The 23,381-nt window shown below is 41.9% G+C and overlaps 1 protein-coding gene across 2 annotated transcripts in view; it reads right to left on the reverse strand.

Moving 5' to 3' along the window:
* SLC6A13 (solute carrier family 6 member 13) overlaps positions 1–23,381 on the reverse strand; it is a 52,081-nt gene that overhangs the window by 21,410 nt on the left and 7,290 nt on the right. For both annotated transcript variants that reach the window (XM_021001728.2, XM_021001727.2), the window contains exons 3-7: positions 19,027–19,161; positions 18,144–18,284; positions 11,024–11,108; positions 8,769–8,901; positions 6,570–6,704 (exon numbers count right to left, since the gene is read on the reverse strand). In XM_021001728.2, coding sequence (XP_020857387.1) covers positions 6,570–6,704; positions 8,769–8,901; positions 11,024–11,108; positions 18,144–18,284; positions 19,027–19,161 — 629 coding nt within the window. The remainder of the gene's footprint in view (positions 1–6,569; positions 6,705–8,768; positions 8,902–11,023; positions 11,109–18,143; positions 18,285–19,026; positions 19,162–23,381) is intronic.

Here is a 23,381-nt window from a genome sequence, read left to right on the forward strand (position 1 = left end):
ATTACAAAGACTTGGCTTTGAATTGAGGTTGAACAGCGAGCACAAATTCAGCACTGAGCTGGGGCCACAGACGGGGTGCTAGACTGGGAAGGCTTGCCTTAAATCTCTTAGGAAAAGTTGGCCCCTCTCTATTTACACCCTTGATTCTATCCTTCCTGTCTCCCCTGAGAACTCACTCCTTTGAGCTCTCTTTCTATCATCTAAAACAGTTCTCTCTAAGGTTACCAGCATTCTCCTGCTAAATGCAGAGGCCTCTTTTCAGTCCTCATCATTCTTCAGATCTCTTCAGCTTTTGTCACTGTTGACTGCTCCATCCTCCTAAGCATCCCTCCCTGGCTTTTCATGACATTGCTCTCTCCTGATTCTCTTCCTACCCATCTGGTTCCTCCTTCTCACTCTGCTTTCCTAGATCATCTTTCTATTACTCTTTGTGTGAGTTTACCCTGCAAGACTCTGTCCTGGGCCATTTTCTCTTCTGCCTATACTCTTTCAGTGATCTCATCAGATCACCTCTCTCCAGAGCTCTGATCCCACATCACCAAATGCCTCCTGGCCACGTTACTGCTCCATGGGTATTTCCAACTGAATGTGTCTCATCATCAAACAGAACACATCATCTTCTCACCAAAACCCTCCCCTTTCCCTAACTTTCACGTTTTTATCAAGGACACCAACATTCTTCCAGTCATCCAAGTTTGAAATCTACTAGTCATCTTTGACTCTTCACTCTTCTTTGCTCCACATATTCAAAGAGTTGTTAAGATCTGGTGATTCTACTTTTCTAATATTTCTCACATTCACTCCCTTCTCTACAGTCACAAAGCCAGAACCCTAGCTAGCTAATAATGATAAGGAGGAGGAGGAGGAGGAGGATATTAGTTAGCATTAAATAGCATTTTAAGGTTTGCAAAACACTTAACAAAATGTCTCATTTTATGCCCACACTAACTCTGGAAGGTAGGTGCTATTAGGCAGTCAGAGGTCCATACAGCTAGTAAGTGTCTGAGACAAAATTTGAACTCAGGTCTCCGTGCCTGTAGGTCCATCCAGGTCTCCCTATTATACCCCATAGCTGCCTCTAATTCATGTTCTTATCAACTCTTCTCTGGACTATTACAACAGCATCCTAATTATTCTCCCTGACTCATTTATCCTCTTTCCAATCCAGCCTCCACAATGCCAAATTGCTATTCGTATAGCACAGGTCTGCCTATAACACTTCCCTGCTCAAAATCTCTACTGTCTCTGGCATAATACAATAATCTCCTTGATCCAGCACTTAAAGACCTTTCCAATCTGGCCCCAACCTACCTTTCTAGTCTTGTACATTACTGTCCTTCATGCATTCTACATCCTAGTCAAATTGGACTAATTACTATCATCCTGAACATGGCATTCTATCTCTCACCTTCATGCCTTTGCATATGTTGTCTTCCCATGTCTAGAATGCTTGCCTTCCTCACTTCTGCCAAGGAGAGTTCCTACTTCCTACAAAGTACAGCTCAGGCTTGTTGTGGTTGTGTGTGTGGTTTGTCCTTTGTTCACAAAGAGGACCATGATATCAGGGAGATGATGACATAACTTGCAATTGACTTTGATTTGAGTGACAGAGGGCTGTGCAAGGACTTCAGAGCCATCTGGGCTCTGTGGCTGGATATGGATCAGGCCAGGATGTAGAAGGAGACCTTGGCCCTTTCAAGCCAAGATCTTTTCAGGTTCTCACTTTGAGTAAAGCAATGCCCATTCTGTGAATAGGCCTCTTTAAGGCCTATTTAAGTCAAGGGATGGCCCCTTTAATAAAAAAAAAAAAATCAAACTGGGAGGGGAAGACCCTCAGGGTTGCTGGCCAAAAGAGAAACCTTTACTATTTACATTCACTCTGTACCTGTAGGGCCCCCAAAAATAACCATTAAGTGATGTTTGGGCAGGGACCTATTGTCCAATCCGACATCTAGAGTGAACTGGGTTCAAGGCTTGGTCTTTAAAGGAAAACTAGCCAGTAGACTCCAAGCTAACTAGGTAGCTTTTGGTCATCAAAATTTACAAGAAGAAGAGAGGAAAGGAGAGGGGAAAGGAGGGGAGGGATGGGGAGGAGAGAAGAGGAGATGCCCAACTGGAACTGGCCAGCTGAGTCCCCATTCAAGCAACTTGGACTCCTCACAAGTTGTGGTTTATCCCTCATTCTTGAAAAGGACCATGACATCAGGGAGATGATGACAGGACTTGCAATTGACTTTGATTTGAGTGAGGGAGGGCTGTGCACAGCTCAGGCACCACCTCCTGTAAGAGGCCTTTCCTGATTCCCCCCTTCCCAAATTGTTAGTGCCCTCCCTACTTCCTGTTTGACATCTCTGTCTCGATAACCCATCAGCATCTCCATCTCAACATTTCCAAATTAGAATTCATTTTATCCTTTTAACTCATCCTTCCCACAGTTTTTTCTGTTTCTGTAAGGACATCACCACCCTTCTAGTAACCTATGTTCACAACTTTTGAGTCATCCTTGACCATCCCCGTCATCCAATCAGGTGGCAAGAATGATCATTTCTACCACCCCAGCATTTCTTGTCCTCTTCTCTCTACCCACATTATACCCCTCTAGTTCAAGTTTGTATCACTCCTCACTTGTACTACACTAATAGTCTCTTTATTAGTATCCCTACTGCCATGATCTTTACTCTATTATCTATCTTCCTCATGGTTGCCAAAGCAGTCTTCCTAAAGCACAGGTTTTGAGAATGCCATTCTCTTGCTCAAAAAAATTTCAGTGGCTCTCTATTGCTTCTAGAATGAAATACTGCTTCCTCACCAGGATTTCCTAACACTTTAGGCTTCCACAATTTCCCTGCTACCTTTCTAGACTTATTTAATATTTCTCCTTTTGATCAAACAGACCTACTGCCATTCTCCAAATTTATCATTCCATTTCCTGTTTTCCTACCTTTCCACAGGCTGTCTAGCATTCCAAGAAGGCATTCTTCTTCACTCTCACCTCTTTGAACCCTCAGCTTCCTTCAGATCCCAGTTCAGGTACCAAGTCCTCAATGAAGTCTTTCTTGATCACCTCAAACACTACTCTTCCTACTCAAGGTAGAGTGCCATCTCCTTGAAAGCAGGCTCTGGTTTTTGTTTTGTTTCTTTGTATGACCAGCACTTCGCAAAACTGCTTTCACATACTTGGCACTTCATACATTTTTCTCTTCCCAGTTTTTCCTCTACTTCCCTTACTTGCTTCTCAAAATCCCTTTTGAGCTCTTCCAAGGCCTGGGACTGATTCATATTTTTCTTGGATGCTTTGGATTGTAGGAGCTTTGTCTTCTTTGTCTTCTTCTGGTTGTATGTTTTGATCTTCTTTGTCACCAAAGTAAGATAATATAGTCTGACTCTTTTTGCGCTGCTTGCTCATGATCCCGGCCAATTACTAGAGTTTTAGTCTCTTTGTTAAGGTAAGAATCTGCTTCCAATGTGGAGAATGTATTGGCCCAAGCTTTAGGGGTTTGTACAGCTGTTTTCAGAGATACTTGTAGGGACCTGTAAATTTTCAGTTCTTGCAAGGTGGTATGATAAGGGGCGAGGTGTTTACTCCTTTCCTGGTCTGTGCTCTGGTCTAATAGTGACCACAAGCACTCCCTTCTGTCCTGGAACTGTGAGGAAGGTTTCTTCTCCACAGCCACTACAAGCTCTACCACACAAGCGCTCCTCCTTGCCCCAGGACCAACGTCCAGAACTGTGACCCAGATTCAAGCACGGGCAAAGCAAGAGATTCCTGCCTTAGCACTGGCAAAGAGATCCCTGAAATCCCCCTCTGATAGGCCATTTGATTCCCCCTCAGTCTGTGGGCTGGAAGCTCAGGACACAGCCACCACCCCAGGGCCTGCGCTCTGTGCTCTGCATTCTGGAACTGGCTCTGAGACCTAGCTCCTCTCTCAGAACCTCAGTAACAGACTTTTCCCATTGTCCTTCTAAGTTGTCTTTGGCTTTTGTGGGTTGAAAAGTCTGGAAACCACCACAGCTGCCCGCGATTCATTCCTCTGAGGCCTGCTCCAGGTTTGCTGTGGCCTGTGTGCCCAAGCCAAACTGTGCTCCACTCCCAGCCTGGCACAATATACCTTTCTGATCAATCATCCAGGTTGTCTTGGGCTGGAAATTTGCTTTACTCTATCTTTTTGTGGGTTCTGCTGCTTTAGAATTTGTTTAGAGCCATTTTTATAGGTATTTTGAGGGGTTTGGGGGGGAGCTGAAGCAAGTCACTGCTTTCACTCTGCCATCTTGGCTCTGCCCCCTTCATACATTTTTCTTGAATTAAATTGAAACGACTCCCAAAAGCCTTCTTTCTGATGTTCTCAAAGTATTTGGATGGTTCATGTTCATTGCACTGCATACAGCAAGCTTGGAAGGTGATAAGATGTGAGTAGCAAGAAAAAATGATACAGGTGATTCCCTGCAACAATAAATTAATCACAGCCATCCCTCACTAAAATTCAATTCATTTGCAAGTCATGACATCTGCTTCCTGACATCATAGTCCTCTTTGAGAAGGAAGGACAAACAACAACTTGTGAGTAGTAATAGCTGCCCCACTGGGGATCCAACTGGCCAGTTCCAGTTGGGCAACTCAGTGCCTACCTATTTTCTTTTCTTTTCTTTTTTTTTTTTAGGCAATTGAGGTTAAGTGACTTGCCCAGGGTCACACAGTAAGTTGTCAAGTGTTTGGTCTGAGGCTGGATTTGAACTCAGGTCCTCCTGACTTCAAGGCCGGTGCTCTATCCACTGCGCCACCTAGCTGCCCCAGTGCCTACCTATTTTCCTTCCTTCCTTCCTTCCTTCCTTCCTTCCTTCCTTCCTTCCTTCCTTCCTTCCTTCCTTCCTTCCTTCTTTCTTTCTTTCCTTCCTTCCTTCTTTCCCTCTTCTTCCTCTCTCTCTTCCAGATAGGGAATCATACCCTTGCCTCTGGGTACTCTGCCCAAAGGAATATAAATGATGATTGCTGAAACCTAGAAAGATATCTTGGGGTTTATGGGTTAGATTTCTTTTTTATGGACCATGCTTTATACCCAAATCACTATAGCTCTCACTGATTGGCCAACAATAGGTCTCAGCCCAAGCCTCAGCTTCATCATTGTTTAGATTCTGATGGCTCAGAGTGAATGTAAATAACAATTGTTTCTGTTTTGGCCAGAAACTCAGAGGGTCTTCCCCTCCCAGATTGATTTTATTTTGTTTCACTAGGTAAAGAGGCTGTTCTTTGCCTCATTTTTTACCTAGCCTTAATCACCGAATAGGCTTTGCCTCAGACAAACTGACAGCTAGGAAAGACCTTAGCTTAAAAAAGGGCTAAGTCCCCCACTTTGTCCAGGGCTATCTTTAATTGTCCTGATCTATATCTTGCCAAGAGACCCAGATAGAGGAGAGAGTGAGGCTGGTGACTGTGCACAGCCCTCCCTCACTGAAATCCAATTCACTTGCAAGTCATGACATCTCCTTCCTGATGTCAAGCTCCTCTTGGAGAACAAAGGAGAAACTACAACAACACCAAATTAATCCATGTTATTCATCAAGTGACTACTCTCAGTGAATGGGAGTAACACTGTACTAGTTGCAGTAGGTGTTACAAAGTGTAAGACATAGCCCCCAGCTGTCAGTCAGCCTCAAAGCATGAACCACTGAGGCTGTAAATCAGGCTCATGAGCTTTCCTCTGCCTTCCTGATGAAACTGAGGAGACAGGAAAAGGGGGACAAGACAGCAACCTGGACCCAGCTAAAAGTGAGGGGGTTAGAGGATGGCGTCTGACTTTCACCATGCCCCCTACAGCCCATCTGCTTTATAAGCACCCCGATGGCACCTCAGAACAACAGATAAAATCTATTTAAAAAAAACAGTTAAATAAGAAGGCCACAGAGATCTGCACTGAACCCTTTCTCAGTCCCCTCCTGCCTGGACCCTTTAATCTCCTTTGGAGGTGCTTTTTTCCACTAAGGCTGCCTTCCCTCCATCCCTCCCTGCACCCTGCAGGGAAAAAGACAGGCGTGAATGGTATTTATTACAGAATAACATATCTTGTGCCAGAGAGAACTGAAAGCAGCCTCTAATTTGGAGGTCACAAGAGCAGGAATTGCCAGTGTAAGGGGAAAGTGGCTGTGAGTAGAGCCCAGCAGGAAGGGGGAGATGAGGAGATCAAGGCCCCTGGAATGTAGGAATGGATCAAATGACAGAAAGAAATAGCCCAGAGAATGGGAAGTCGAGGAGAAAGGGGAAGGAGGGAGATGTCAAATCAAAAGAGAAGAATGGCATAAGGGGAGGGAAGAGGAAGCAGCTGTCAAAGAACAAAGTCATGGTTTCCAAGGGATTTACCAATGTTAATCCAAACCTCCAGGCTTTGTGGCAGCTATGAATCAGAAAAGGGAAGATTCCAGACACCACTTCCTAAGCAACTTAAGACCCAAGAAAGTAAATGGAAGGTAATCCCCAAGAATAGATAAACAACCTTTGGATGGCCCAGAATGGGCATGGAGATTCCTGCACCTGCATGCCTTAAGCCGAATGATTTCCCCTCCTTGCGGCTCCTTACCTGGGGATCCCATAGACGGGTGAGATTCGGGTACAGGTAGAACTGGATGCCCTGGGCAGCACCAGGCAGAGTCACCCCTCGGATTAACAGGACCACCAGCATGAGGTATGGAAACGTAGCTGTGAAGTATACTACCTGGAATAAGGGAAGACATCAGTTTGGAGGGGGTAAAATGAGGAGGTTTTCAAGCAAAGACAGTCAGGTAGGTAGCAGGCAAAGAAGTGAGGAAAGAGACCCTAGGACATTTGGAGAGAAGGGGCAAGGAAATCTTCCCCATGGGAAAGGGCAAAGAGGTTCCCCCTTCAGCTGTTCCCTCCCCACATGCCTCACAGCTGCTCAGATCAATCTCCCTTCTCTCTCCTGCTACCTTTCCTCCACATTTTGCTCTCTTTCTAGAAAGGACTCAGGCATCCATCAGCTTTCCTCTATAACTCTCCTCTCCAGCTCCATTCATTCATCCTTTTTCTCCTAAAATTCACTGTCTTGCGAGACAACATGGAGTACGAAAAGACATGACACAAGATTGTAAGCAAGGCCACCTTCCAAATTCCTAAATCCTGATGTAACTGGGACTGTTAATATTATGTCCCTTCCTCTGCAGCAAAGGTTTAGGACAGTCAAGCACCCAGATGGGGAAAAGACCTACACAGGTGCCCTAAATAGAAAGTGTTTCACAGACTCAAAATACCTACTGATACCTCACTCATTGCGGAGTAGACAGTTCCCCTCAATTTTCCAGTTGGTTCCCAGAAGGTCAGGGGGCTGGTTAAGGATCTCTACTGGGGATTTTACAAGGAATGTGTTTCAGGTAGTGGAAAGTCTGCTAGACTTGGAGTGAAGAAGACCTGGAATAGAATTTTGATCTTTGCCCTCCGCACCCCCACCAACCCTGCGATTCTAGGTAAGCCCTCAGCTTCTCTAAACCTCAGTTTCATCTTCCATGACATGGGAATAATAATACCTCTTGTCTTAGAATTATTGCAACAGCCAACTGAGATAATGTATAACAAGTGTTTTCTAAATCTTAAAGTTGGGCTATTATTAAGGAAAGGGGAGGTATGTAAACTGTGTACAAATTGTACTTACACAGCCTATGTGGTATATCCTCAAGCAGTATGCAAGTTAGAATTCCTTTGTAGGGTATTCTTTTTTGCTTTATTCTAATTCTCCTAATTATCAATGACCTTATTTTCTTCCACCAAAAGTATGTAGCACAGAGTGGAGAAAGTCATAGAACTTGGAAGAAGGGAGATGGCAAAGGTAAAGGTATCTGTAGCCTCTACACCACAGCTCTTAACCTTTCCGTGTCATAGACTTTGGCAGTCTGATAAAGCCTATGGACCCCTTTCTCAGAATAACGTTTTTTAAATAATTGGAGGAAATGCTAAATTTCAGTTAGAGGTTAGTTAATTATATAGGTTATATATTTATATGGGGGTTTATGTAGATTAAAGTACAGTTTATAGAGATTATATAGTTAATTATATAGATGATATTTATATAGTTTATCTAGATTAAAGTATCATTTGTATAGACTTATGTATTTAATTATATAGATGATATATTTATATAGTTTATTAGATTAAAGTATAGCTTGTATAGATTGTGTAGTTAATTATATAGACGATATAGTTATCTAGTTTATATATATAATTTGTATGATGTAATCATATAGATAATATATTTATATAGTTTATATAGATTAAAATATAGTTTGTATAGATGATATAGTTAATTATATAGATGATACATTTATATAGTCTATATATAGTTTGTATAGATTATATAGTTAATTATATAGATGATATATTTATATAGTTTATATAGATGATATATTTATATAGTTTATGTAGATTAAAGTATGGTTTGTGTAGATTATGTAGTTAATTATATAGATGATATATTTATATAGCTTATATAGATTAAAGTATAGTTTGCATAGATTATATAGTTAATTATACAGATGATACAATTATATAGTTTATATAAACTATAGATTATATAATTATGTAGAGATTTATTAGTTACATATTGATGTAATTTTTTTCCATCCAAGTAATCAGATTCTTTGAAATCTATTTGTGGACCCCAGGATAAGAACCCCTGCTCCAAACTATAGCCTGATGAACATCTGGTTGCTCTAAAACAAAGGCAATGAATCCTAAAGTTGAAGAGTATGGGAACTCCTCAGACGCCTACTTTGCCCGTGGACTTGACTCCTTTCCAAATGCAGAAGTAGCAGATAATCCAGGCGAGCAGGAGGCACAGGGCCAGCTCCCACCGCAGGCTCCCCAGGTGCTGGATCCCTTCAGAGATTTTTAGGACCCGCCTCCTGTGGAGAGAAAAGTTGACCCTGGCTCCAGTTTTGGATGACCCATCAAGTTTTGCAGCCCCCATCCTCAGAACAACAGCTCAATTACATGAACTCTATCTAACCCAAGGATTCATCACAGAGGTCACCAGCTGTGGTCCCCCAGGCATCCACAGGGGTCTCCTTTGCCCAGATGAAAGGCAGGGAACTGGGAGGTCAAGAGGGACAAATGCAAACTTCACCATAGGCAAGGTCCAGGGGGAGCTGGGAGAGGAAGGGGGTTGTTATTGTCTTAAGCTAGGAAGAAGGGTCTAAAACTCTATTCCCCAACCATGTGTTAGAATGTTCTGAATGCACCCCCTCCTCACCTCCAACTCTTAGAATCCCTAGCTTCCTCCAAAGCTCATGTGCCTCACATGGGGCCTTTCCTCATCCCTTCAGCTGCTAGTACTTTGAAACAATTTTATTTTTATATACTTATGTTCATACTTCTTGTCTCCAATACACACAAACACACTCATGTACACATGGGCTCACAGAACTAGAGCTAAGAGGGACCTCAGAAGCCATCTAGTCCAACCCCTTATTTTACAGATGAGGAAACTGAGGCCCAACAACATGAAATGACTCACCCAAGGTCATACAAAAAGTAAACCTCAGAGATAGGAACTGAACACAAATCCTCTGCCTCCCAAGCCAGTGTTTTTCCCACTGTTCCACAGTGATGGAATGTAAGCTCCTTGAAGGCAAAAACTGTTGGGTTTTTTGTGTATCTCCAATGCCTAGGACAATGTCAGGCACATAGCAGGAGTTTAATTAATGCTTGTTGAGGAATCAAACTGATTCTAACAAATGATGAGCACAGGGGCAGCTAGATGGCGCAGTGGATAGAGTACCGGCCCGAAGTCAGGAGGACCTGAGTTCAAATTCGACCTCAGACCAAACACTTGACACTTAACTAACTGTGTGACCCTGAACAAGTCACTTAACTCCAATTGCCTAAAACAACGAACACACACACAAACAAACAAACAAATGGTGAACACAGAGCTGGAAGTAGGGGCAAGTGAAATAGGCATCTGCTTAGGGCCTAGTATGAAAGGGGAAGGGTTGAATTTGACACTTTTATGCCAGAAAATCCTGCTTTCTGTGATATTTCAGTATTTATTTTGTGGTATCAAGTTGCATATGTTACAAGTAGGATTGTGATTTTCAAAGCTTGCCTAGGTTACACACATATTTTGTCCTGGCTCTGGGCAAATATGACTTGGGTGTGGTCCATGTAGTAGAAGCTTTTTCACTCCTCTTTTCCCTTGCCAAGCAAGAGGAGTTGGTCAGAACCATAAGGTAGAGAGAAAGAAAGAGAGTGCGTTTACCCACTTTGTATGTGTTCAAGTCCATGGAGTCACAGAATTAGTCTAAGAAATGGGATGGAACTTGGAAGTCTAATCTAACTCCTTCATTTATAAATGAGGGAACGGAAGTGTAGAAGGGAAAAGACTTGACCAAGGTTACATGGCCATTAAGTGGAAGAACTGGGCCTTGAATTCAGGTCTTCCGATTCCAAATCCAACAATTTTTCCCCTATTCTGTGTGTGTGTGTGTGTGTGTGTGTGTGTGTGTGTGTGTGTGTGTACATTTGTATGTGTGTAGTGTTTAAGAGTGAGAATGAACAAACCACGTTGGGGTTGACAGAGCAGGCAATATCTCCCAGCAAATCATAAGAAAGCCTGAGAAATGCTGAGCTAAAGGACACAGCCCTGTGACCCATGTCAACCATGATGGGAACAAACCAACAAAGAATTAAAGAGGAATTATTCTTTCACTGTTGACACCATGGGGTAGCTAGGCAATGCAGTGGATAGAGCACTGGGCTGAGAGTCCAAAAGACTCATCTTTGTAAGTTCAAATCTGGCCTCAGACTAGCTGTGTGACCCTAGGCAAGTCACTTAACTCTGCCTCAGTTTCCTCATTTGTAAAATGAGCTGAAGAAGGAAATGGCAAACCACTCCAGTATCTTTGCCAAGAAAACCCCAAGAAAGGGTCATGGAGAGTCAGACATGACCGAAATGACTGAACAACAATTGACACCGTGACTACTTCTCCCCATATCCCTCTCCACCAAGGCCAAGGTTTCACTTACTCCCAAAACTCAATGACAGGAGAGGTGGCATTCTCAGCTGTCACATTCAGGGAGCCATTGGTCCTCTGGAACTCCATACAGTGCTCTGCTCAAGAAACATGTAGGAAGGAAGAGGAAGCATTAGACAGGGGTGAGGCAAAGAAGAAAGACTGATGAGAAAATTAGAGAAGGCAAGAGGCAGCTATGGGAAAACTGAGCTAATAAGTGAAGAAGCTCCAAGCTGAACCTGTGTCCACATTGATTCCTTATGCACTGCTATCTCTAATTCAACCCACTTACCCTCCATAGTCACTGACAGTTTCATGGCAGCCATGGAGGTGGCAGCTGCTTCCCTATGTTGGTGGACTTTTCACTTGAGAATGTTCAGATGGAGTTAAGAAAAACATTTCCTTGCCTCAAACCCGAAACATTTCACCTCCTGAGGTCACAGCCTCATGAACAATGAACAATCTGATAAAATAGCACCTAGAAAAGTATGAATCTCCACACTAAACCATGAGAGGTTACATGGTGCTAGAAATGCCAATTTCCCAAAGGGAAATGGCCATTAATAAAGAAAAATCTCTAGTTATGATGCCAACATTGGTGTTCTTAGTAGAGCCTGATAAACTGAAAGAATTGCCCACTGTGGAGTCTTCTGGAAGAGTAAAAAGGACTCAGACTTTTCACTTGTCTCAAAGGCCCCCAATCAGCCCAAAAGCACATAGGTCTGAACCAGAACTTTGCTACCACCAACACATGTCCCATAAACTTTCTTAGTGAGAAACTTTACAGATAAATTCACAATAAATCTATCAAATCAATAAGTACTTACTTAGTGCCTACTATGTGCCAGGCGGTGGGCTTATAGTGTAACTGCCACAAAGCAGTTACTGCCATCTCATGATGTAGCTGTCATGGATGAGTCAGTGCCTATGTTGGCAGCCGTGTAGATAGAAACTGTTGAACTACTCAGGATTGGAAAATTGAAAAGAAATGGCATTGTTTGCTGGCTTTAGGGAGTTAAACATCACCACAAAATCATAAACTCCATTTGATTCCTTCTAAATACATCAGGGTTGGGAGTGGAAGAAGAATCACAGACGTGACCAAGATTTAATGAACAGCCTCACTGATTTCATCATTGCTGAACAGCTGAAGCTGAGGGAGGTCTAGGCAATGATATCAGGTTCTGTGCTAAGGACAAATCATAGTCTGATTATGCTTCAAAATCTGGGATTCTAACATCAGGTTAAATGCATTGGACTGACTCTCAGCTTCAAGGTCATAGACCAAGCTCCCTGAGGAAAGCCACATGCAACCAAGATCCTCAGAGACAAAGAGATGAATGATATTCCACTTCTGCTTCCATCCGCAAGTCAAAGGATAAAAAAAGTATATTGTGAGGATCAAAAAGAATACTTTGAGTGAAGTGCTTTGTAACCATGAAGAGTTATTTATTCTTTACTAGTCTGTTACCTTCTTGACGAGCCAAGAATGTGAAAAATACATTCCTGAATCACATCATCTTAGAGCTAGAAGGGACTTCAGCAACCATCTACTCTTGTACATGAAAGGAATTTCTATTATACCATGCTTAATAAGTGATCGTCCATCTTTGCTTATTATAAGAGGTCTAGTATATCCTTTGTTGATATTATGCTTTGCTTGTTGGACTTCGAAGAGGAAGAGAGAGACTTGGAATCAGGAAATCTGAATTCAAATAGCTCTGCCACTTAATAGCTGTGGGAGCTAAAGCAAATAATAGAATCACAGAATTTTAAGTTGCAAAGGACCTCAGAGGATGCTCCCCAATCTAACATGGACTTGAATAGAACTTCCTCTCCAATGTCCCCAACAAGTGACCATTCAGCCTTTGTTTGACTCCACTAATCCTTCAGGCAGAACACTTTTCTAATAATTCTGGGGCAGCTAGGTGGCACAATGAATAGAGCACCAACTCTGGAGACAGGAGGACCTGAGTTCAAATCCAGCCTCAGACACTTACTAGCCATGTGGCCCTGGGCAAGTCACCTAACCCCAATTGCTTCCAAAAAGATAATAATAATTCTAATGGTAAGGAAGTTTTTCCTGTGATTCAACCAAAATCTGTCTCTTTGCAACTTTCACCCATTGTTCTCAGTTCTGTTCTCTGAGGTCAAATTCACTAAATAAACAAAGCCCCTTTCTACATGACAGCCCCTCAAATACTTGAACACTGCTAAACAATCCTAGCTTCTTTGATTGTCATACAGGATGGTAGTAATACCTACCTCCTAGAGTTGTTGTTAGTATCAAAAAGATAATATATTTAAGGTATTTTGCAAACTTTAAAATGCTACATAAATGTCAGATCTTATTATCATCATAATTATTAGCATCAAACTGATATTCATGTGGCACAGTCTGCAATCCCCCATTACCCTCCTCTGGATACAATTTGGCAACTAGAACTGAATACAATATTTAGATGCAGTCTGACTAGTCTGATCAGAGGGTAGTGAGACTACTACCTCCCATATTTTGGCTTTTGTTCCTACTTCAGGGTACCCTAAGGTCTCATACTCTTTTGGCTTCCATATCATGCTCTTTATTCTGTTTGGCCTCAGAGGGAAGAACTAGGGGTAATGGGACAGAAATCACAGAGATTCCAATTTAGACTGATGTAAGGAAAAGTCTCCTGACAGCTGGAGCTGTCCAAAAATGGTTCAAGCTGCCCCCGTAGATAGCTGGTTTCCTCTCCTTACAGGTCTTCAGGCAAAGGTCAGATGACCACTTCTCAGAATGTTTGGAGAGAAGAGCACTTCCTGCGTTTTTATTGAGGCCAGTATCTTTGTTCTGGAACCTGCTTCAGTGAAAGCAGGAGATGGAGTTCTATAATTTTTAGCCTTCCTAGCTTGTGCTTATGAAGAAAGAATGTCTGTCCAATGTAACTGATACTGGCTCAGTATCACAGCGAAGACTACCATGTTTGAAGACAGAGCAACCGTGAGGCCTGAAGAAGTAACCTTGACTATCCCATGACTTAGACTACTTTGGGCATCAGTATGAAATATTGTACCCAGTAAGTGGGTATGGAATAAATTTAAAAAGAGATTGTGAAACACAATCACCTGGTACCACTGTTATCTTTCATTTCTTACTTCTAGGAGGAGATAATGAACTTGGAGATATCATCCCTATGGGTCTACAAAGTCTCTAATACTTTCATATTATTTTATTCTAATTGTTTCCCTCCCAAGAAGAGGCAGTAAGGATGCTGTCATGAGCCCATAGGGACTTTTTAATTTGCCTTTTGATAAGTGGGAGTAACTTGACATCTTAGAGATAAAGAGGAAATCAAAGACATAGGACTAGCAACTCAAACTTGAATGTAATTTTGCATTTCCAATCTCATCCATGAGTTCTGCACTCTGCTAGTCTCTCTGGCATGGAAATCTGGGGATAGCTAATGTATTATGCCTGGATGGAGACAATTTTGGGGCTATGAAAGCTTCATGACCTATGTAGAGGCCTTCAGGAAGCTGGTATTGCCTGAGAGTACCCTAGGAAAGCTTCTTAAGTTTTGCTTTTAAAAACAATTCCTTTATAAATAGCAAGACCTCTGCTGTCTTTTTTATGATCCAGAGAAGGGACTGACATTAAATTTTCTTAATTTAAAAAAATTCTCAATTTTTTTCCTTAAAGTTTCTTAAATTAAAAAAAGGGATGTTATAGAGGAGATTCTTGTTCAGATATAAACTGAGTGAGATGGCTATTAAGGTTCCTTCTAGGTCTGAGATTCTGTGATACTCTGGAAATAGCCATTGTTAATCATATTGATGTTTTGATTATAAAGAGTAATGCCTTACTTATCCAGAAACTCTCTAACTCTCTACAACAAGACTGAAAACAGCACAGTAAGTTAAAGCAACATCTGAACAACCAGAAGGGAAATAAAAATATTCTTGCCCTTAACTCAAAGTACTCCTCAGGTTTTCATTTCCTAGCCTACTTACTCCTACTTAAGACACAATTCTAACAGGCTTGACTACTTGGTTTCCCACATCACAGCAGCTCAGAACAAGTAAATAATATGGAAGAAGTACTATTGGAAGCAGAAACACTAAAAGCAACCAGAAGAGATGATAGCAAGGGAAGAGAAAGAAAAACTATAAAAATCAGAAACAAGACCTTAAAATATATTGCAGTTTGGGTCCAGTTCATATGATGACAAACATCTCAGTGGCCCCCAAAGATATATAGCATAGTATAAGAATTGATATTCATAATGAGGAGCCTGAGTTATAAAGAAAATGTTAAGTGATGTTAATTATACTTTTTTTTAAGGAGGCAGAAAAATGAGTAATAGTTGAGGCAGTTATGTGGCACAGTGGATAGAGTGCTGGACCTAGAGTCAGGACGATATGAGTTAAAATCCAGTCTTAGACACTTACTAGCCATGTGACCTTGGGTAAGTCACTTAACCTATTTGCTTCAATTTCTTCAACTGTAAAATGGGAGTAATAATAGCACATACCCCCCAAGGTTGTTGTGAGGATCAAATGAGAACATATTTGTAAAGCACTCAGCATAGTTACTAAAACATAGTACGTACTACATAAGTATTATTGTTATTATCTAAGTTCAAATCCAGCCTCAGACACTTACTAGCTATGTGACCAACCCTAGGCTAATCCATTTCTCCACTATACACCTCAGTTTCTTCATCTGTAAAATGGGGATAATAATAGCACCCACCTCCCAAGGTTGTCATGAGGATCAAATGAGATCATGTTTGTAAAAAGCTCTGCATACTAAAGAGCCAGATAAATTCTAGCTATCATTAATTAACACAAGAGGAAGATGGGGAAAGAAAGGCATAATAAAAGAAGACAACCCAGGCTCACTTCTCCTCTATATAACTTGCTACCTGTGTAACCTTGGGTGAGCTACTTCCTCTCTGGGACCTCAGTTAGGAAACTGATCTCTGACACTAGTCTCACAAAGAGCTGGTTTCAAATTAATGGATGATCTTTAATGTTCTTTGCAGCTCTAGAGCCTATGATCCTAAATGCTCTCTGAGGTACCTTCCTCGTTCTATGAGTCTATGAAATATGAACACTGGTACTTGGAGACAACCATGATATTTTTGTTGTTGTTGTCGATGATGTTGGGTCATTTCAGTTGTGTCAAACACTCCGTGACCCCATTTGGCAAAGATATTGGAGTGGTTTGCTATTTCTTTCTCCAGTTCATTTTACAAATGAGAAAATTGAGGCAAATAAGATTAAATGACTTGCTCAGGGTCACACAGCCAGTAAGTATTTGAGGCCAGATTTGAACTCATGTCTTCCTGACTCTAGGTCCTGCACTCTATCCACTGTGCCACCTCGCTGCCCTCCCATAATTTTAGGATGAAACAAAACAAAACAAAAAAATCAAACAAATTATATTTCATATGCAAACAAATAAATGGATGAATATCCCTAAATTTGACTATTCACTCACTTCTCAATGATTCACCATATAGATTTTCTAGAGTTACTTCTCATAGCACAAAGTTAGACTATTACACTAGATAATAAATCCCCAGGGAGCACAAATAGCAATAACTATTTATTTATATATAGCACTTTACAATTTACAAAGAGCTCTTGCTTTCCTTAGCTCATTTAATCACCATGACAACCCTGTGAGGTAGACAGGAAAGATATTATCCCTAGGGTTTTTTGTTTATTTATTTGTTTGGGGTTTTGTTTTGGGGCTTGCTTTTAGGAATGAAGACATTGAGGCCCAAGGAAATGAAGAGACTTGCTTAAGGTCTTTGTAGCTAGGTCACAGACCACAGGATTGGAAGGCATTTTAGAGGCTACCTAATCTAACCTCCTCATTTTGAGGAAACCAAGGCCACTTTACAAACCAAAGTTGTAAAGATCAGAGGTAGGATTTGAACCAGCTTCTCTGACTGACTCCACAGCCAATGTTCTCTTTACTTCATCACCCTGGCTCCTTTAGGAGACAAAGGTTAGAATCCTGAATCTCAGACTCGGTTAAATGCTTTTTTCCCAGTATTCTCTCCTGTCTACCTGAAACTACCTGCCCCAGTACTAGGTACAGTGTCATACACAGCTGGTAACTTTTGTCTAACTTTTGTCTAACATCAGTGGCTAGATCCCCTTTGGGAACAGAATCTCAGAGCTGGACAGGACTTAATAGGTTATCTCATCCAATCCATATAAGAAGCTGCCTTACAAGGTACCCACCTAATGGGGAATGACTGAACAAACTGTGGTACATGAATGTAATGGAGTATTACTGTGTCCTTAAGAAATGACAAAATGAACTGTTTCAAATGAAACCAGGAAGACCTCTCTGAACTGATACAGAGTGAAATGAGCAGAAGGAATAGAACAATTTAACTATGACATACATACTATGTATATAATTATACACTACATAGAAAAACAACTTTGGAAGATTTTAGAACTCTGATCAATGAAAGGATGAAACATAGCATTCACCTCCTGCCAGAGAAGTGATTGACTTAAAATGCAGAATGAGGCATCTATTTTTAGACATGGCCAATTAAAAAATTTGTTTCGATGGACTGCATACTTATTATGAGGGTATTATTTTCTCTAATTGTTCAGTGGGGGAAGGTAATGAGAGGGAGAGATAATAAATGCTTATAAAAATAAATAAATACTTTAAAAGCCCCTCCCCCCAACATAAACGACAATCGGTCATCCTTCCTTTGCTTAAATAGCTCTGGTGATAGAAAACTCTTTATTTCCAGTGGCAGCCCATTCCACTTAGTTATAGCTCTAATTGTTGGGAATTTTCCCCCTTATTTTAAGCCAAAATCCTCCTCTTTGTGACTCCCAGGGGTTAGACAAAACAAATCTAATCCCCTTTCCACACAATAGCGCTCCAAATGCTTGAACATAGCTGTCTGGTGTTCTGCCCTTCCACTAACATTAATCCATCCCACCCCTTCAGTCTTTAATTCACCAAACTAAGAATCCCTAGTTCCACCAGTCAATCATATGGCCCAGTCCAGTTCCTACCCAAGAGAATGTGAATGGGATTTGCTATGGGCAGCCCTTCGGGAGAGAGAAGAGAGGACAAGAGGTAGCTTGTATAGGAGAGATGGCATTACCTGTGTTCCACTCGTGGTCACAGCTGCCCCAGGGAAGGTCGATGGTAAAGGAACTGAAGAGGTAGAAGAAGGCCCAGGCCAGAACAATGATGTAGTAGAAGTTAAGGAGGATGACAATCACCTGGGAGGCATAACCAATGCCTGGGGAGCAGAGCACAAAGAAGACAAAGGAATAGACCTGAAATGAAACAAGCATCCAATTCACCCACCCCCAAGTGACTCATCTAAAGTAGTAGGTAGCCAAAGGAAAAGTCAAATCTAACTTCTCCACCTGCATAGTCAATGGTCTTTCCACTTCCCCTCACAATGAGATCAGGAGCATAAGAAGATCCATCCTCCTCCCAACCCTACACTGAAGAAAGTTTTGCTTCCTAGTGCTAAGTTTTGCTACCTGAGCTACTGCTCCTTTCCATTCCTGTCTCATCCTCCAAAAATCAGTTCCTTTGTTCCTTTTGTTCATAAGCATGACTTTTGCTTTATTGTTTTTCCCTCAGCATATCTTTCCAGCTGCTCTTGCCCCTAAGATATTCCCTTGTCCACCAATTCACAATTATTGTTAGCATTTGCAAGTTGCAGCATTATATTACACACCCAGGAAATAAGTCCATACAGGTTTGTACATGACTTGAATGTAAACAGAAAGTAAATGACACAGTCTCTGTATCCCTTACTCCATTATCCCTACTCCTTTGTTCTTAATGTCTACTTCCTTGCTCCCCTGTAAAGCAAAGTCAGTCCCATTTACAAAATCAACTGTCTGAGTTTCAAATGGAAATATTCACCCCTTCTTGACCTTGACATTCTTTCTAATCATCCCAATTTTCCCAGACCAGATTTACAACCACCAATGCTCATACCCTGGAGTTGGACTCTAGGTACTTACCCTCAAAGATGGGGCAGATCTTTCTCCAGGCTGTGACACCCCCCTGGCTGGTATACTGACCCAGTGCTGTCTCCAGGAGGAAAACAGGAATGCCGCAGGTGAAGAGGAAGATGAGGTAGGGTATGAAAAAGGCACCTGTAGGGGATGAGTTGGGGAAAACGTGTATCTTATACTTTGTACTGTCTCCAATCTCTTCATTACCCTCTCCCATCACCCTAGACCTTGCTGTTCTGAACTCCCATTTGTGGTCTGTGGACCTTGCAACCCATTTTTCACAGCAACTTTTCCTCCCACAGCCCCCATACCACCCCCAGCTACCTACCTTCAACCCAAGACAGGCAGAACACAATCATCCCTCAGTGTGAATGGGAGCTAATTTGCACATAGTTCTAACACAGGGAACTGGCATCGTGGGAGAGAACAAGGCAGCTACTCCCCTTTCAATCCTGTGGGTTTTTGCACTGTGAAAAGTCAGTCTACCCCTACCAAGGTTTTTTTTTCCCCAACAAGTACTAACCCTTACTTAAACCAAGGCATCAAATAATTCAAGCCAGGGTAAATTTAGCACAACCTACAATTTGTGACCCCTTTCAAGGGTTGCTGCTGCCTTCAGTGGCTGGAATTCCAATCCTCTTTTCGCCATGAGTATTGGATGTGACAAATATCCTGAGACCAGAAACAGTTATTTTTCTACCTGCTGGCATGGGAATGGGGGATGGGGTGGCTTGGAAGCAGGAAAAGAGAACTGGTACAATAAAAAAATAAGAACACAATGCTTCTAGTATCTTACCAGCAGACAAAAGTTTTCCCAAGAAATCACTTTCCTTCAGTCTTTGTGCTGCTACTACCCCAGGAAATGTGACCACAGAAGAAAGGCAAGTCCCCATCCCTCATTAGAATCTAGTCCATATACTGTTAAGAATTAATTCAATATATTCATAAGAAAACTGGCCTCAAAATCAGAAAGAGTTGGTTTGAAGTTCCACCTCTGACACACACAGTGTGACCCTGAGCAAGTCATTTAACCTAGTGCCCCAGAACCCTCCATAACCTGACCCCTTCCTATCTTTCTGATTTTTTTACTCCTTAAATCCACCCCACTACCACCACCACTATGGACTTTTAGATCCAGTAACACTGGTCTTCTTTTGTCCATTGAACTAGTCCCTCCATCTCCTGACTCCCAGCATTTTCATTTATTGTCATCCATATCTGGGATGCCCTTCCTTCTCCTCTCTGCCCCCTGGCTTCACTGGTTTTCTGCAAGTCTCAGTTAAAATCTCACCATCTGTAAGAAACTTTTTCTGATCTCTTTTAATGCCAGTGCTTTCCTTCTATGGATTGTCTCCAACTGATCTATCTTGTTTGTATATTTGCTATTTGCATGTTGTCTCTCTCATTAGATTGTAAGTTTCCTGAGAACAGGAACAGTCTTTTGCCTTTCTTTTCATTTCCAGCACCTGGTACAAAGTGCTACTGATGATTATAAAATGTCAAGAAGACTCAGACCTGCTATTGGTCAAGGGCACTTTCTCATCTGGAAGTTCCCCATACCTATGAACTCACAGGTTCAGCCTACTAGTAGGGAACAAGAGGAATTTGACCAAAGAGTGTGTGTTCTATAAGACCAATAAACACAAAGTGTCAAAGTCCCAAAAAAACAAGGTTCTATAGTTCTTACTTCTTACCCTAAATCTGTAATTCCTACTGTACATCCCTAACGCAGGCTCTAGGAGGGAGAACCGCCAACGCTCTCCTTCCGGAGACCAAGAAACAAAAAGTACTTTCTAAGTGCTGTATGTCCACAAGTCAATCAAAGCTGGGTTGAGGAGGAGGAGTAGAGAAGGGGAAAACAAATGCCTAATAGTGCCAGTCAGTCTAGCAGGGGTAAGACTGACCATATTGTCTAGGGTTCTCAAACAGTACAATATACAGAGAGAATCACTGGCTTAGTCCCAGTCCCTCCCCCTCTCCATCTTTTCCACTCTGGATTCTTTCTCAAGAAGTCAGGACAATATTTAACCTTACAGCCCTGCTCTGCTTCCCTCCTCCTTAGCCTCTTGAAAGAGCTGCCCAACAGCATGCTGGAAAGGCCAAAGTCTAAACCTGGTGAGTAGAGCAAGGCAAAGATAGAGGAAGGGATGACAAAGGTAGAATAGAGTCCAGTAGGTGATGGAGCACCTATCCTCTTTCTCTTGAGGTACCCTGCCTTTGAAAGACTTCAGGGAAATGTCACCAAGATAATTTCTAACAGGAAGCAGAGTTGACTCAGGGACAGAAGTGAGATTCCCACAGACACCTCATCTCTAAGATACACATTACCCACTATGTGAAACATCCTTTCCCTTACCCTAAAACTTTAGGCAATCTTTCCTAGGTGGCAGGAGATACACACACACACACACACACACACACACACACACACACACACGCACACGCACACACACACACACACACACACACACACACACACACACACACCCCACCACCACCACCACCATCACCACCACCATCACCATCATGTAAGAAAAGAGTCCCACAACTGACTCTCTTTACTAAGGGAAATACTCCTCTTGAGAGATAGGGTTGCCAGTGTCCTATCTATCTCTTAAATTATATAAATCTCTTAGGGGTAATCCAAAGAAGATGAATGAGAGCAAAACAACAAGGCCACACTTCAAGTTGGAGTTCTACAAACAAGTTTCCATGACTTTCTCAGAACTCTCAGGTCCCCCAGAAATCCCAACTCTACTGTAGAAACACATTTACTATCTATCTGTCTGTCTCTCTGTCTATCTGTCTGTGTCTATCAGCACATTAAGGCAGGGACAGGGAGGGTGGGCTATGGGACAGAGAGTCAACTGCAAAACCACTTCACCTAGTTTTCTAGGTCAGGTACCCCATTCCCCAGTCACATGTCCCTCCAACTGAGCTGGCTAGAGGCCATGACTCCTGAGGCTTTGCTCTGATCTCAAAGCCCTCACCCCAGAAGTCCCAATCCCCTGAATGAAATTAGACCTGAGAAAACACTTTCAATATCAACCTGATTTCTGTCAAAGAGTCATTTTTCAGGGAGTATAAAAAAAGCACTGGATTTGGAGTTTATGGACCACGGTTGGAATCCCATCCCTGACATTTAATTGCTGGGTGACCCCAGCCTAGACACAATACCAATGTGTTCCTATTTCCTAATCTGTCAAATGGATATAAAAATATTTGTGCTACCTATACCTCATAGGATGGTTGTGAAGAAAGCAGAACTTTGTAAACTTTCTAAGCATGAGCTATTATTATTTCCAACCTAATCAACCATTCTTCTCCAGGATTCTCCTTTCTCCCTGAGAAGGATTTCAAGGACCTAAGATCATTTGGATCTCATTCTTTCACCTCCTTGGGGGTGGGAGTTGGGAAGGAAGATGGAAGATAGTACTACCAAGGGGAGAATGATGTACAAAGAAAAATTTTGTCTCCTGTGACCATCCTGTGTACCTTCAACTATGTACATAAAACCAAAAGGCTCTGTATACAGATAATTTTGTCCTATGTGGTTGAACAGGCAAGAGGCTTAGCAGTCAATACTAGTCATCAGTAACCATTTCATCAGGGTGGGGATCTAGGGAGGAACGAAGGAGCACAGAGAGGGAGAGTGACTTGTGCAAACTAAAAAATAAACAGGAAAACTGAAATACTGATATACAGCCCCATGGTAATATATGCACAGAGAGTCTTAGGTTTTGGGGTTTTGGGTTTTTTTAGTGTAGTATTCGAATAGCAGTTCTTGAAGTTTTCCAATCTCCTGAGAACTCCCCCACCCAAATACTTACCAACTCACTGCCAAGAAAAACTTGTTTTTTAAGTCTATAGCTCATCTTTTTTCCTTCATGTAGCAGCAGATGTTTAAGTCTGGGAAGGCAGGGAAAGGGTATCAAAGTAGACATAGCCCTTTCACATAGAATACAGTTTGGTAACATTTTCAGAACTCTACAATACCAATTTCCATGATTGTTAAGAATTATTCTGCAGTGACTCTGGAAGACTCAAAAAGATTTATAGGAAACAAAATAGATAATCAAGTAAGTTCACTCACTCCATTGCCTCCCAATTGTATAACACAAAGTTTTCTTATATGGAGGCATCCCTCTTTCTAGGTAGACCAGGGTGACCAAAGAATGAAGAATGGTTCTGTATACTTCCCACAGTGAGATATCACTCTATCAGGTGGTAGGCTTCCAGGGGAAGTTGGATATACTTGGAGTGGGGCAGGGAATCAGTTGGCTGGGCGATAAAAGCAGACAAACAAGTAGGCTTGTCCAGGCTCTCTAATAGCAGAAATCCATGCCCCAAAATGAGGAAGC

This window comes from Phascolarctos cinereus, unplaced genomic scaffold (assembly GCF_003287225.1).
Source record: "Phascolarctos cinereus isolate Bilbo 61053 unplaced genomic scaffold, phaCin_HiC Scaffold_1;HRSCAF=81, whole genome shotgun sequence".
Classification (NCBI taxonomy): Eukaryota; Metazoa; Chordata; class Mammalia; order Diprotodontia; family Phascolarctidae; genus Phascolarctos; species Phascolarctos cinereus.